This window comes from Ochotona princeps, chromosome 7, assembly GCF_030435755.1.
Source record: "Ochotona princeps isolate mOchPri1 chromosome 7, mOchPri1.hap1, whole genome shotgun sequence".
NCBI lineage: Eukaryota > Metazoa > Chordata > Mammalia > Lagomorpha > Ochotonidae > Ochotona > Ochotona princeps.
The window spans coordinates 81,458,434-81,473,638 of NC_080838.1; the positions used below are offsets into that span (position 1 = coordinate 81,458,434).

Consider the following 15,205-nt stretch of genomic DNA (forward strand, 5'->3'; position numbering starts at 1 on the left):
TTAGGTTTTTTGGTTTGTTTCTGTTATTTGTTAAATGGCAGTGTTGAGAGCTGTTTTATTTCTGATTTGTATTCCAGTCACCCTTAGTGAAGTTGAGCTACCTTTTTTGGAAGTTCATGTTGGTGCCGTAGCAAGTGTTTTGAAAGCTAACAGATAAATGACTAGACAGGTCTTCCCTGTGTGAAGGGGTGGAAGGGGACTCAGCATTGCTTTACCAGTGGAAGAGTGAGGCACACTGCACATGTGGGGACAAACATGGCACGATATGCGTGGTAGAAGTCCTCGTGTGTGGGAACACGCCTCACTTCTGTGTGGTGTTCTGTTTTACTTCTAGTCCATGAATTCTCAGTCTATTGGTCCGTCATTAACACAGCCAGTGATGTGTCAGCCTGCACACCTAGCAGTTCCACAAGGCATGTCCCAGGTACTTCTCTTTGTTGTTTGACTTGAATAATCAAAGGGAACGGATGTGTTCTTAAGCTAATGTGACAATTGTTAAACTGTCTAGTTATGGACTGCAGGCTATGTGAGGACATTTTGGCTTGTCCTGATAGTTGTGGGGCCGCCTCTGGCCCTGTGGGAGCCGGGGTTGGGGTTGTAGCATGACAACAGACCGTCCTGCTCAGTGATCCACAGCGCCTCCCTGGAGAAGCCCCGGAGCTCTGGCTGCCTACTTGGCTGTTCCTGGAATTTCACCAGAATTAAGTAACTTCATGTGTGTATTCACTTGCTCATGTGTAGGATAATTCCGGACAGGTGTCACAGGTGCTAGCACACAGGTGTGTCTGTGTTGCAAGGCTATTTCCTCTGGAGAATGGCAGCTGGCTACACTGTCCAAATCTCACCTTTCACTTACTAATAAAACCAAACATTTTGCCACTAATTGTAGGATTTTATTTCTGTTATTTTGCCTTTGTATTTTTTTCTGTTTTCTTATTTGCACTTAATATAGATCTTTGAAATGATGACAGTGTAGTATTTACCCAAGGATACAAATAAAAATAAACGAAATACTTTGATTGGTATTTAACCATAAAGATGAGGGATCTGAGGTGCTAAAACTTTGTAAAATCTTTTCCAAGCACTGTGACTGTTTGAGCAGTCGGAGCTGTGTGCTTTATGGGGCAGTGTGTGCGCAGAGTGTAATGGGAAGCTTCTGGTGGCATTTCTCAGTTTTACAATGGGTTCACTGTAGGAGACTAAAGTTTGTATCTCCAGTAAAGCAAGAATATTTATGGAAATAAAGGACTACCAGACGTGGCTCAGTTACAGGTGGGTAGAAAGTAGGAGCGTCCCATGCCTTAGGTGAAATCTGAAAGTGAGTGAGACAGAACGCCCTGTGAGTGTTCAGGCATCCCTTCACTCAGAATTGCTGAGTCGCTAAAAGGCTGTGCTGTATACTTGTCTTTTAGTTATGTGTCAGAGTTTTGTAACTTTGAGTAATTCTACAGCTGTGCACATGAAAGACATTCTAGGCTTGGTGGAGTCGACCTGAACAGATCCAAGTGCAGGCTGCTGTGTTCGTCAGAGTGAAAGAGCTTGCTGAAGTCGGTGGCGCTCAGGTCTTGCACCTCCACTGAGTGCTGGTGTCAGCCCAGACACAGTCAGAGGTTGGGAATGTCACAGCCAGTGACATAAGTCATTCCAGGTTGTATTTACAGGGAAGTATTTCAGGATTTGGATTTTTTCCCAGATTTTGGAATAACTGCATAGAGTTTACAGGTTAAGCATCCCTAATCCAAAACTTGAATTGGAAATGCTCTGAGGTGCGAACCTTGCGAGTGTCCCTCAGAAGCATTCAGGCTGGCAACGTTTCAGACTCACAGTCCAGTGATCCCCGTCACTCTTGCGAGTGTCCCTCAGAAGCATTCAGGCTGGCAACGTTTTAGACTCACAGTCCAGTGATCCCCATCTCTCTTGAGAGGAGGAAAGTGGGGGGCAGCTGGGGAGTCAGACAGGGAGCGACAAGGGCCACCTCCATCTGTAGGACCTCTTCCCTGATACCAGACTGGGTCACAGCATGGCAGGTGTGGCTTGATGCCTCAATGGGACTATGAACAAGAGTTGGGACAGGGAATATCCTGCTGGATACTGGTCTGCTTTCTGGAAAGCTGCCTACTGGCCCCCTAACCTAAGTGTGAGAAAGTCAAACACAGGAGGGGAAGTCCTGCCCTGAGCTGTCACCTGCTAGCACCCTGGCCAAGGGGAAACCTCTGAAAGCCCAGCCCCAGTGTCCCCATGCAGAACCAAGCCGGGCGGATTAGGAGGGAGCGCGCGCCTTGATGGCTGGCGGACATTGCTACCTGACGCTGTACTGCCGACTTGCCCTGTTGCTAGTGATGAGATGTAAATAATTGTAACAGAGGGTTTGTTTTTTTTCCCTACGTGCAACTTCAGTTTCAGTTTTCAGCTCAACTAGGGGCCATGCAGCATCTGAAAGACCAGTTGGAGCAAAGGACACGGATAATAGAGGCAAATATTCATCGGCAACAGGAAGAACTAAGAAAAATCCAAGAACAGCTTCAACTCGTCCATGGCCAAGGGCTACAGGCAAGTGATGGTTACTTCTGAGTGTACACACAGTAGCCCGCTCACATTTGGCTTCCTAGGAAGGTTGACTTGTTTAATGGAAGTGAGTTAGAGAGATGGGTTCCCTCACTGCACTTCGGTAAGCACCCCTGGCCTGCTCAGCCTGATGCTGCGTAGTTTTACATTACAGGTGGTTCATTCTGGGCTTTTCCAGATAGGTAGTCGTCTGGTATAGGAGGTTTGAGTCTGTGATGTAACAGTTATACTTCACATAAACCTTGAGGTACATTTAGGTACAGAAGTTATTAATTAACTGCCAGTCATCAGTGGTAGTTTTAGGAATGATGCCAGTGGGTAATGAGTTGATTTGGTCACTTGACCAACCAGCAGGACATGCTTCAAGACAGGCACGTTGCAGGGAGCCTGCCTAACATTAGCAGTTCTAAGCCCTGGCTGCCACAGGGCTGCCGGTCCTCGGGTGTCTGCAGAACCCTCAGGTAGACTTTCCTAGCTGGAAACCTGACGGGGCCAGGATGGCTGGGAGAATGAGCGTCAAGTGGATCGTTCCTGAGGAATTATTTGTTGCTAATTGTTCAGTTGGAATGACGAGTCTCCTTACTTTTTCCTTGCTCCCTTTTTTTTTCCTTTTTAAGTTTTTTGTTGTTGTTTGTTTTTTGAAGTCGGAGAGAGGTCTTTCATCTGTTGGTTTACTCCTCAGATGGCTGGGCCAGGCCGAGGCAGGAGCTGCTTCTGGGTCTCCCAGGTGGGCCACCTTCCACGGTGTTCCCAGGCCATTGGCAGGGAGACGGACTGGGAATGGAGCAGCCAGGACCCGAGTGGGCACCCATGTGGGATGCCAGTGTCACGGGCCACACCAGGACAGCAGTGCCTCAGTCCTGTTACTTTATAAACTTCATCTGATGCTCTTTTCATGATTTTATTCGTTTTTAACATGCAAAGCTCACTTGAACAATCTTTTTTAAAGATGTTTTTGCAACAGTCAAACCCTGGGTTGAATTTGGGGTCTGTTCAACTTCCTTCTGGAACTTCACCAAGCGTCCAGCAACTGGCACCTGTGAATATGCAAGGCCCGGTTGTTCCTGCTGGCCAGACTCAGAGTGGGATGACTCCTGGGCACACTGGCACAAGTCAGCACCTACTAGCGCAGCCGACTTTGCAAAATACATCAGGACAGGTAACACTGGGAATGCACATTGCTGCCACACAAGGGAGGCTCTGTCCCATAGAAGACCGGAATTTAAAACAGTCACTGCTAGAACATGGAGTGTGTGTGAGCAGTAATGATTTAACTATTTGGTGCAGTTATTTCAGTGTTAAGTATTTTCAGTATTTTGACATATGATGAGTTTCATTGTGTGTGGGGGTCTAGCTTAACAGCCATACTAGGTTCTTAGAACCTACAGAGAATTCTGAGTGTTGAGGAGGTCTGCCTCGCAGGAGAGGCGGCAGGAAGCTCTTGGGCACGCTGCCCGAGTGACCTGCAAGGCCAGGCAGCAGAGTGACCTGCAAGGCCAGGCAGCAGCGGTAGTTGGCACTCCATGAGTCCAGGACGTTAGACGGAAAACAGGGAGTTGTCCAGCGATTGGTCGCCAGGCATTTTGTGTCATCCCTGTGAAGGGCACACTCGAGTGGCTTCCCTTCCAGCACAGCATTCCAGGGTGCTTCCTTTGTGACTCTGCGTGCCGTCTATATGGATTGCCCTGGGGCTGCTTCCTGGGCCTGTCAGCTGTTAGAGGAGGAGCAGGTGCGGGCTTCTCAGACAGCTATTGGAGTTCATCTCTGTAACGGCTTCTCTTACCTGGCAGAGTCAACCCGGTGTGCTGAGCGGGCACAGTCAGCAGGCCTCTCTCCCCAGTCAGACACAGAGCACTCTGCCAGCCCCGCTCTACAACACCATGGTGATTTCTCAGCCAGCGGCCGGGAGCGTGGTCCAGATCCCGTCAAGCGTGCCGCAGAGCAGTGCCCGGAGTGCCACAGTCAGCACCGTCACTCAGGACAGGCAGATCAGGTAGTGTGGGGCTCCTGCCATTCTCCGCCTTGGGCGCGTGTCGGAGGGCCTCAGCTTCTACTCTGTCGCTCTAGCGTGTTCTTCAATTTGAAATCTAAACACAAGCTATTTCCATCATTGAAGGACTTTATAATGAGAGAGTATCAGCACATTTTGTTTATCAGAAAATCCACATTGTCCAGGGCTAGACAGGCTCTGTGTCATTGACATGCGACCTTTTCAGTCCAGTGCCGTGGCTCAGAGGCTTGGGGGTGTGCAGCCCCCTGGTCCACGGGGTTGGCACGGTTCTGTAGTTTTGACTTCCAAAGAAGTACAACTTTTTAAATACATACGTTGTACATGCACACACCCCTATCTGCTAAGGTCTTTTATTTACTGCATAAGAAGAGGGGAGTTTGGGTAATCTTTTAAAATACTTATTTTCAAACAAGTGTTACAGAGAAGAGGCCTTCCGTCTGCTGCTGGTTCACTTCCCAGATGGGCACAGTGGTGAGGGCGGGGCCAGGCTGGAGCCAGGAGCTTCATGTCATCTCCCAGGGGAATACAAGGAACCTAATCATGGTGACATTTTTCACTGCTTACCAGGCACATAAGCAACCAGGACACAGGCTGGTGCCTATATGGGCTGCCTGAGCTGCAGGTGGTAGCATAACACACTGCTCCAATGTCAGCCCCAGTTTTAAGTGATTTGGCCAAGGGCCTGTCACTAGAAAAGGAAGTGAGGTAGATGGTGAGATCAAACCTAGATGTCTGATGTCAGAATCCGAAGACCTGAGCAGGTGGTGCGTCTCTGCAGGAAACAGCCCCCTGTCACTTACCTCAGCGGGAAGTCCGAGTAGCTGCTTGGAAATGATGCTGTTGTCTTTAATAAGCTTTTTGTTTAAGCTTTATTTTTATTTGAAAGGCAGATTTACAGAGAAGGAGAGGCAGGCAGAGAAATCGTCCTGATTCACTCTGCAAATAACTGCAATGGCTGGAACTCATTTGAATCCAGGATCCAGGAATTTCCTCTGGTCTGCCACACGGGTGCAGGAGCCCAAGGACTTGGGCCGTCTTCCACAGCTTTCCCAGGCCATAAGCAGGACTGGATTGGAAGTACAGATTCTCTGTAGTCCTAATATTTTAAATATTTTTTTATTTTTTGCTTAGGCTTCTGCTGTCCCTGCCTCATTGTCCCTTGGACTTCCGTCTGTATTCCGTAGTGTGTGTGCCCAAGTTCCTTCCAGCTCTTGGCTGGAGGCAGTCAGGCTGCTCTGAGCGTGGGTGCGCCTGCGCCCTGGAGTTTCCCCTCTCGTTTCTTCTGGATGCGTCCCCAGCAGTGACCTTGCCCTGTCTGATCTCCATCAGGGCCGTGCGGTTTGCATTCCTGCCAGTGGCACAGTGGGACTCCACTGCCGACTGTTTTCTGTTGATTATGGTTTTGCTTTTTGTTGTTGTTGTTTTGATTATTATTATGGATATGAAATGGGCTTTCACTGTGATTTATTGGCATTTCCAGTATAACTAATGGTGTTTTCATGTACTGGTTGGCTGTTTGTGGCTTTCTGGGGAGACGCTGCTTATTTTTGGAGGGGGCTTGATTGTTGATGAAGTGTTGTCCTTTATCCATTCTGTTTATGAAACCCTGTGTCAGATAGTCCCTCCCATCTGTGTGATAGCTTTTTATTGTGTTGGTAGTGTCCTTTAGGGTACAGAATGTTTTAAGATGTTTATTTGTTGATTTTCATCTACCTAGAAGACATGGGATCAGGGCGGGATGGTTGGGGTGGCACAGCAAGGGAAGGAGAGAGGGAGAGCTCTTCTGTCTGCTTCTGCAGTCCCCAAATGGCCACAACAGGCACAGCTTGCCAAAGCTCCATCCAGGCTTGACATACGGGTGCCAGGACTCCCAGGGTGCACACCGGCAGGCAGCAGGCGAGCTGGCACTCCGACCCAGGCCCTCTGCGGTGGGAGGGAAGCAGCTCCATGCCAGTGTTTCTAACTTGAGGTAGTCCAGTTTATCTGGTATGTGTGTATGTGTGTCTGATGGGAATTAAGAGTCCTTTTTTTAATATCATTAAAAAAAACCCTTTATATTAGTAATTTTGTTGGTGTTGCTCTCAGTGTTTGTTTGTTTGTTTTATTGGCATTCTAAAGAGCTTTAAAGCATAGAATGAGGGCAGTGCTGTGGCTTTGCAGGTGAAGCCCCTCCCGCCGCACCTCAGCCGCTCAGCTTCCAGTGCAGCTCTGGGCTAATGCCTGGGGGAGATGATACAAGATGGCCCAGGTGTTTGGGTCCCTGTCACCCTGTCACCACATAGGAGACCTGGATGAGGCTTCTGGCTTCAACCTGGCTTAGCTCTGGCCATTACTTACCATCTGCACAGTGAACCAGTGAGTGGACAACCTTTGTCTCAGTTTCTCTGTCTGTCTGTCTCTCTCTCTCTCTCTCTCTCTTTCTCTGTCTCTGTAGGTCTGACTTTTAAATGAATAAGAAATAAATTTTTAAAAGGACAGATAACCTGAAACGAGATGGGAGAACAGAGCCTTGCAGAGACTGTTGGCCCTGTCCCCGGGCACTGTCAGACACGGGCGGCTCCTGCCGGGCTCTGCGTCCTGTACTTTGGAATCCACTTTGCTTTCTTTCCTCCCAGGTTTTCTCAAGGTCAACAACTTGTGACCAAATTGGTGACTGCCCCAGTGGCATGTGGAGCGGTCATGGTGCCCAGTACCATGCTCATGGGGCAGGTGGTGACTGCATACCCCGCCCTGGCTGCCCAGCAGCAGCCGCCCCAGGCGCTGTCCGCGCTGCAGACACAGCCGCCGCCTCCAGGCTCCCAGGAGCAGCCGCTCCCGGCCGTCCAGCAGGCGTCTCCAGCACAGCTCACGCAGCCCCCGCAGCTCCCGCAGCCCCCGCAGCCATTCCTCCAGGTACGTCTCCCCCTGGCCAAGCTGTGTCAGCCACATTAGCCTCATGCAATGAAAGTAGCCTTCAGGAAGCTGTTGGAACTGACTGAGAAATCTGAAAGCCTGTTGTACAGGACTATTCCGCGAGTGAGTGGATCTCCTGAACAGTTCAGTCGCGTGGACTGTGGACGCTCTGTGGGCATTCCTAGGCCCCGAGTTGCTGGGCAGAGTAGGAGGCCTACTTCCTGCGTCACCTCAGCTCCCTTAGAAACAAAAGCCAGTTTTCTGTCTCTGGCTCAGGTTCCTGGGATTGAAGACGAGGGCCTGTTCTTGCCGTTCTCCCTTGCTGCCAGGGCAAGGTGACCAAGGAATTCATGTATCCGAAAAGTTGTTTTCCTGGTGACATTGTATTCTGATTTCCAGCTGCATCGGGCAGAATACTGGGCAGGCGCAGGGTGTGTGCTCCGTAAGCCAGGTTGCTGTTAGCATGGCTCTGCTGTAGCACTGACTCTGGCTGCACTTCACCTGGAAGACAGAGGCGACACTCAGACTCATGAGCCTCGTACGAAGCACACACCCAGGTGGCATACAGGACGAGTGTACTGACCAGTGTGATGGACTTAAAGGAATGAAGCTACACAGGTGTGAGGGCAGCTTTCTGCTTACCTTTGCTCAGCCCTGAAGGTGGGGCCTTCCCCTGGCCCACCCGGAGCAGGTCAGGACGTGGGCTGCTTGGGTTTGTACTGGAGATGGCCTCACCTCAGCTGCGTGCGCACGGCCTCGTGGTCAGGGCCTCCGCGGCGGGTGGCATGCCCTGGCCCAGGTACAGGCTCTGCTTCCCGCCCTTGTCTGCTGCGCTCAGTATGTGTGTGACTCTCATCCCGGGCACTGGAGAAATGGAGACAGACTATTTGCCTGAGAAGCTTCCAGAGCTGCACTCGATTCAGTGTCCATTCGACTTGAAGCCTACACGGCAGCTGTCATAGCTGGGTTAGCTATTTCTGTAGGTAGTGAGAATTTAAAACAAGTTCTAAGTTACTGTGGAGGAAAAACACCCAGTGAGAATTCAGCAAATGCTTGAACAAGAGAAGACTGGCCGTAAGATCTCAGTCTTTTAAGTCAAAACAATGGACAGTCTCAGAAAATTGTCCCAAAGACATGGGACCCTGAAATATGAGGTAGGCAGGAGTGTTCACAAAAGCCCTCACATGTTGGTAACTCATACACAGCCTGAAATTGGCAATCCTGTGATAGCCTAGTTCTAAAAGGTACCTCAGGTGAGAATCCTGTGAGACTCAGCAAATCCCCAGATGGTTCGCCTTGCACAGGCTTGTCACGGTTACAGAGGAAGCTGCCAAGGCCCTCGGCAAAGCTTTGTGGTCTTTCCTGCTGGCACATCTGTGGGTGCGCACACATGCCTTTGGATACACATGTAACACCGTGGTCCGTGGACACGCTGTGGGTGACATGCCCATGGGCCCCACATGCATCCCCTACAGCTCCATTTGGAAGTTAGGAACTCTACATGAGTTTGTATTGCTGGGTGGAGGATTTGGGTTTTAAAGCTCTAGGTTTTCTACCGTAGAGTTAGGTTCCCATGGGCAGCATGACAGAAGATAAAATGTAATAAGGGAAACTGAGTCCCTTTGCAGTTCAGATGTGCTTAAGATCAGGCTGCTTGTAAATGGCATGAAAAATCCAGGCCGGACTTCTGCCGAGGGAGCCGGTCACCAGCCTCATGTCGTGGTGCCCGGGACTTGGAGTTGCCATGTCACCACCATGCACAGCCAAGCTGCTGGAGGCACCGTCACTGCTGCCTCATGAGGCAGAGCCTGGCCAGTGCCCCACCTGGGTGCCAGGCCCACCCCGTGCAGGAGGTGTGAGCTCTTACTGTTCAAGCCTTTCTGTGCCGTGGAGTTGTCAGGGTACTCAGATTCTGGTTTCTGTAAATCTGTTTCAAGACCCGGGTTGCTTTGTGTATACCATAAAAAGAAGTGCTAATGCATGCTGACAAAGAGGGAAGGAAAGCGGTGGCTTGGGGTCAGGGCTTGGAGTGAGCTCTCTGTGGGCGCCCTACTGCAGACCTGTTTCTCTTCTAGACTTCCAGGTTGCTCCATGGGAGCCCGTCAGCTCAGCTCATCCTCTCGGCCGCATTTCCACTGCAGCCCAGCACTTTCCCGCCGGCGCATCACCAGCAACACCAGTCGCAGCAGCAGCTGGGACGGCACAGGACCGACAGCTTGAGTGACCCCTCCAAGGCCCAGCCCCAGTAGCACACCTGCGTCCTCTGACATGACGGTGAGGGAAGGGGTGTGGCCCACAGTCGCTTCATGACCTGTGGACCAGGTCTACAGGTGCAGTACTGGGGTTGTAGCTCCTGCGCTCCTGGCACTGCAGATGCGCCTGAAACACCAGCCACTGGGGGGCCCAGAGGCAGAGCCAAGCCTGACAGTGTTTCAGCTGCCCAGAAATCTTGATGGAAAAAGAGTATATTGCCAAATGATAAGAAGCTCATCGATGAAACGGCCCAGTCCATCAGAAAGATACGTGCCACGCCAGTGACTGAGCGGCTCTGTGCCCATCAGCCAGAGCCACGGAGCACTGCGGCTGCCACCGTGAGGGTAGTCTGGAGGACAAGGGGCCGCCTGGCCCTTCTCCCTTCTCAGAGAATGATGGGCCAGTAATTGGTTTCAGAATGTAGTGTGATGAATTCTCTCTGTACAGATGCTGTAAAATTATGTGTATGTCTGGATAAAAGGAGAGAATGCAGAACCATTTTGTATGCTGCATGAAAGCATTCTCTCCCTGCAGCCGCCACTTCCCTCGGCGGGCCGTGCGGGCCGCAGCCCCGTCCCCGTTTACAGCACTCTGGTGTGCTGCTCACCGTGCCGGCGCACAAGTCTTTTGTTCATATTTTGGCTGTGATGTCACAGTGTTCAGTGAGGTGTAATGTGCTGCTGGGAATGGATTTTTTTTTTCAGGTTAAATTATTGATTCAACAGGATTTTCAAGTTATTCAGAAATATCCCTCATTTCATTATTTTTCAATTATGTTTGAAAATAGGATTTGCACTGCTTTATTTTAGATGGTTGGGAGTTTTGGTCACATATTTTGATATATTTCATAGTTGGAAATATTTATGTAAATGGTTTTCAACAAGCCTGAAAGTAATTTCAAGAATGTTTCAGTTATAGGAGTGAAATTTGCACACAAAATATTTTAGGCACTTTTTAACATTCTCAGTGGTGGGAATTTTAACTTTTTGGATTTGTTGGAGTCTTTTTATTATCCTTCACAGTTCCGATGCTTCTTTTTGTCAGAGCTGATTCAGGGTTACGAGGGAACCCATAGTGCCTTGTCTCACCCTCAGGTGATGCCCGACTCGCCACCTGAGCTGGCTGCAACATCAACGGCCAGGTGGGAACCTTGACCCGTTTTCAACAGTGTGAGGGTGCACAGGTCCTGCTCTTTAGCTGTGTGCCTCTGGGGACCGCTGGACATCTCTGGGGTGGAGGTTCAGGTCATGTAGAAATCAGAGGTGACAGCCTCACACTCGGAGCTCCTCCGTGTGAGCCCCAGATTGGTCCCTAACTTAGCATCACCCTTTAGGCTGAACGAGCAGCTGTTGGCGCGATGGGTTCCTGCTTTTGCTGCCCAGGGCGGGGTGGGCACTGGCGTCATCTCACTCTGCACACCTTACGTCATGCCACCCGTGCTGTCCAGGTGGGGACCAAGGGCTCCTCTGGCAAGTCGGTGTTTTAAAGGTGATGAATCTGACACGAGCTACATGTTTTAAAGAGCTTTCTGCAGCATTTGTGGTACTAATACTGGAATTCACAAGTATTAAAACAGAAGGTTAATGGAAAATGTATTGACATGGAAAATTCGGAGAGAGGAAAGACAACCAGGTGAGAAATTCGAGTTGACCTTGGAGGCCAGCATGCAGCAAAGCCAAGGTTCTGAGCCAGAGAATGCTCACCTGCTTGCCGACTGACACCTCAGTCCCCGCCACCCGGCCAGCCAGAGCACTGGCACTGTGGGCACCGCAGGCCCAGACAGTTCGAGGCTGCCGAGGTGGAGGCGAGCACAGTGACAGCAGGCTCAGCCCCGTGCCTCACGGGTCCGGGCAGCGCAGGCGTCCCCTGCTTGGGTGCAGATGAGCATGAAGGGACACCACCTGCGCTACACCACAGCACGCCCGAGCGTGCGGCGTGCCCAGGGCTGACCAGCCTGCTCCTCAGCCACATTTGCAGCCGAGCCTGGACTATGGGGACACCAACTGGAAAGCAGCGTCCCATCATGCTTGAGGCTTGTCCAGGAGCCAGCCCTGCGTGCTGTGGCGATGCACTGCCTGCTCCCCTCAAGTCCTGGGATGTACCCGAAGTGAGAGTGTGCCAGTGCCCAGTGCCACAGGGTGCGTGTGGCCTTACCACAGTGGGGTAGGGTCTTGTCCATGAAGCCTTAGAAGGGGTGCCTGAGCCGAAGCCCTCCCTGGGGCTTGCAGTGGCACAGCCTGCTTTGCAACCTTCCTGGGCCACATCCAGTGCAGGTAGCTTGTGACTGGTGTCTGCTTGTGTCTGTCTTTGGTGACTGTAAGTTTGACGAGCGTTTGTGTGAAACCCATTCAAGCCTGTGGCCTTTCCAGCATGCGGGAGACCATGAACACTGGGTGCTGTCGCCACCAAGCGAGGCTAGCCAGGGCTCCAGGGCACTTGGCAGTGGTGGCATAGGGACAGCCACAGGCACCTGCCAACCGCAGAGACTGGAAACTTTTGGAGTTGGTTTGGTTTGGGTGAGCGTTCCTATAAAGGAGCTTCTGGAGTTATTGCAGAGGAAAAGAGTTGACTATTTTTATAGCATATTTAATATATTTGCATAGAATTAGGAGTGTGGGGGGATGCCCCCTGGCCCCCCACTTTTCTAACTTCGTTTCCGGCTCGCCTCCCCAAAGGTAACGTGCCTATTGTCCGCCTACCAAAACCAATGCTGCTGTGCTGCTGCAGGGGCGGGGCGGGGCGGGGCAGCCCACCCGGGGAGCCCGTCTGGAAGCCAAGCACATACTCGGGAACCTTGGTCGGAAAGCGTTGTGAGATGCAACAAGCACTTTATTGCAATTACCCCTTCTGCCAGAGTTGATTCTCTTAGGTATTAACCTTTTCCAAAGGATCCCCAGGTGGTCTGTTGGTGAAGCCACCAGAGGGCCATGTCTGAGCAAGACCCAGGGCAGCAAGCCACGGCAGGTGCCTGGCCGTGGCCCAAGAGCCAAGTGTGCATCAGCTTTTGGTTCATGCATGTGGTGGGAGTGCTCAGTGGCCACAGCTGCTCGCTGCCAGGCAAGCACGGGCAGGGCCCCTGCAGAGGCCACGCAGCCAGTCACGTCTGCACGCGGTGGCCGGCAGTGTTCTGAAAGGGGATCTGCAGTGTTTCAAGTGTGCTCCAAAATACTTGCTTGCCATTTCAGCGTTTCCATTGAATTGCTCTTGTAACATTTTTGCACACACGCATGACTGAGAAAGATTATTTCAGTTGAAGTATAATGGAGATAAATTGTCAGAATAGTTATGAATTCAGGATATTTAAAAGTGTTGAACAACCCACAAGAAACTAATGTGGATATTTAAAAATGCGACCCCTTCTTGTATGTGACTCCTGCAGACCCTCCCCCGCCTCCTCATGCCATGACTGAACACTACATTCCTCGGTTCTCTTTAGCAAAAATACTACTTTGTGGGTTTTGAATGTTTCAAAGGTTGCATTGGAAGCAGCCCAGGATGCTCCCAGGGAAGCACTGTTCAGCACCACAGGCCACAGCTGCTGAAGGTGCCACTACTGCAACCCCGCCCTGCCACCAGCAAACACTGAGGTGCTGTGCAAGTGACAGTCGACACAGTATTTATGGAAGTTTCGGAAGGATTGAAAGAAGCAACTGGCTTTGAAAACAGTTCCCTGGGTTTCTTAACTAGAGATGGCTTAGTGTATTTATTTATATTTCTAAATTCTTTTGCGTTGTTTTCAGAGGGATTTCAGTGTTGTGTCTGTGGGGTCTTTCCCTTGGGATGCAGTCTCACCGCAGGATGGCAGTGGGGGGCTGCACTCCCCGGCACTACCTTCCTGCTTTCAACTCCTTTGAACAAAGTTCTTAGAAGCTAACTTCAATCAAGTCTGCTTCCTCTGGCCCAACCTTTTGCTTGGGTCACCTGCCCGGGCGCTGTCAGATGCCTTCCCGGAGCAGGCCATGCAGACAGCTTCTGTTCAGCTCATTTGGAAAGTGGTAACGAAGCAGCCAGCATCTTGTAATGACTGTCACCAGCCCAACCCTAAACAGGGGGACAACAGTCCACTCTGAAGACTGGCTAACAAGCCTCCCCTGTGTAGCCTTGCCCATCCCCCAACATGGGAGCCCTCTCTCACAGGGCTCCTGCAGGGCTCCCCGGGAGGGCGTCAGCACAGCAGCCACACACTGGATGGTGGATCCAGTGAGTTTGCAGGGTTAAGTCCAAGGCAGTTCCAAGTGTGTGTTGCTCAACTGTCAGAGGGAACAGACAGAAACTGCTTTCAGAAACAGTGGTGAGTGTTGGGCATGTCTGAGGTTGGGCTGAGCTGGTTCGTGTTCACTGTTGGCACTGCTTGTGCCAGTACCAAGGTAGTGTGTGAAGAGCTCTTCTCTTCATACTGATGTGTTATGTAAACTAGACAATCATTTTCAAGCAAAAAAAAAAAAAAAACAAAAAAGCCAGGTCAGATGTCCGTCATTAAACAAAGTGTCGCCTAGAGTAGTTGTGATTTAAACCCTTTTCCTGTGGCTTCCGGCGGGGAAGGGCCTCGGCTGTGCTGGCACCTGTCAGGACTGACGCCCAAAGATGAGCTCCGCGCGTCACTGACACCACGCAGAAAGGGTTCCTGTGGTGGCTGTTCCATGGTTAACGCCGCTCGGTAGTCATGACCATTCACCACATCCTCTGTTTCTCTGTGTGGTTCGTAATGTGTTATTCTCAACATTGCTGTCCTTAGCGCTTGGTACTTGGTTTTGAATCTATAAAAACTGTAGCTGCTCTGATTCCCCAAAGGGTGGGACTGTCTGTGGCTAACTCATCTTTATCCTGGAGCGGGCACTGCAGTGAATCCAAACCAACTTTCAGAAAAGAGGCAGACTTTTCCTGCCTTGTCTTCTGCCCTGTCCTCCACTGCCTAGAAGCCCGAGGGGGGCCAAGTGGTCTCAACGGTGCTACGTGAGGGCCCTGGTGTCCACGAGCTGTCTGTAGCCTCAGCATTGTTTCCAACATTAGCCGTTCTCCTAGGGTGTCCTCGGTTGGTCCTGCTCGTTATCCACAGGTGTCCCTGAGAAGCTGGTCATGTCCTAGCCTACCTCCACCCAGGCCTCGTGCTGTGTGCTCGTCCAGGTCCATGGACCACTAGGATGCTTGTGTAATGTACTTGGACCCCAAAACCATAGCAACAGAGCCAAGCCGGCAGCATTGTCTTTCTTTTGTAAATGTTTAAAAAAATTAGATCCAGACTTTGTTTCCCTCAATTTTAAAAATAAAAAATACCTCAGTGCTGTTTTCCAGTATCACTTGCGTTTCTCCAAAATGACACCTGCTTTATGTGGCACATAACTTGTAAGAATCACATATTTTGGATTTTAAAGAGACTATTAAATATTTTAAAATTGCTCTCAGTGGCATTTCCCTTTCTTCTGTTCGACAGTGGTGTGTAAATCACTTCTCAGGCGTACTCCTCATCCTGCCCCTCGGGGGGTG

The 15,205-nt window shown here is 50.7% G+C and overlaps 1 protein-coding gene across 1 annotated transcript in view; it reads left to right on the forward strand.

Moving 5' to 3' along the window:
- Nucleotides 1–10,216, forward strand: part of CLOCK (clock circadian regulator) — a gene marked incomplete at its 5' end in the record, with an annotated part of 45,608 nt that extends 35,392 nt beyond the window's left edge. Inside the window, 6 exons of the mRNA XM_058666661.1 lie at nucleotides 335–424; nucleotides 2,398–2,550; nucleotides 3,515–3,724; nucleotides 4,356–4,558; nucleotides 7,192–7,468; nucleotides 9,544–10,216. Coding sequence (XP_058522644.1) covers nucleotides 335–424; nucleotides 2,398–2,550; nucleotides 3,515–3,724; nucleotides 4,356–4,558; nucleotides 7,192–7,468; nucleotides 9,544–9,717 — 1,107 coding nt within the window. The remainder of the gene's footprint in view (nucleotides 1–334; nucleotides 425–2,397; nucleotides 2,551–3,514; nucleotides 3,725–4,355; nucleotides 4,559–7,191; nucleotides 7,469–9,543) is intronic.
- Nucleotides 10,217–15,205: the final 4,989 nt, after the last annotated feature.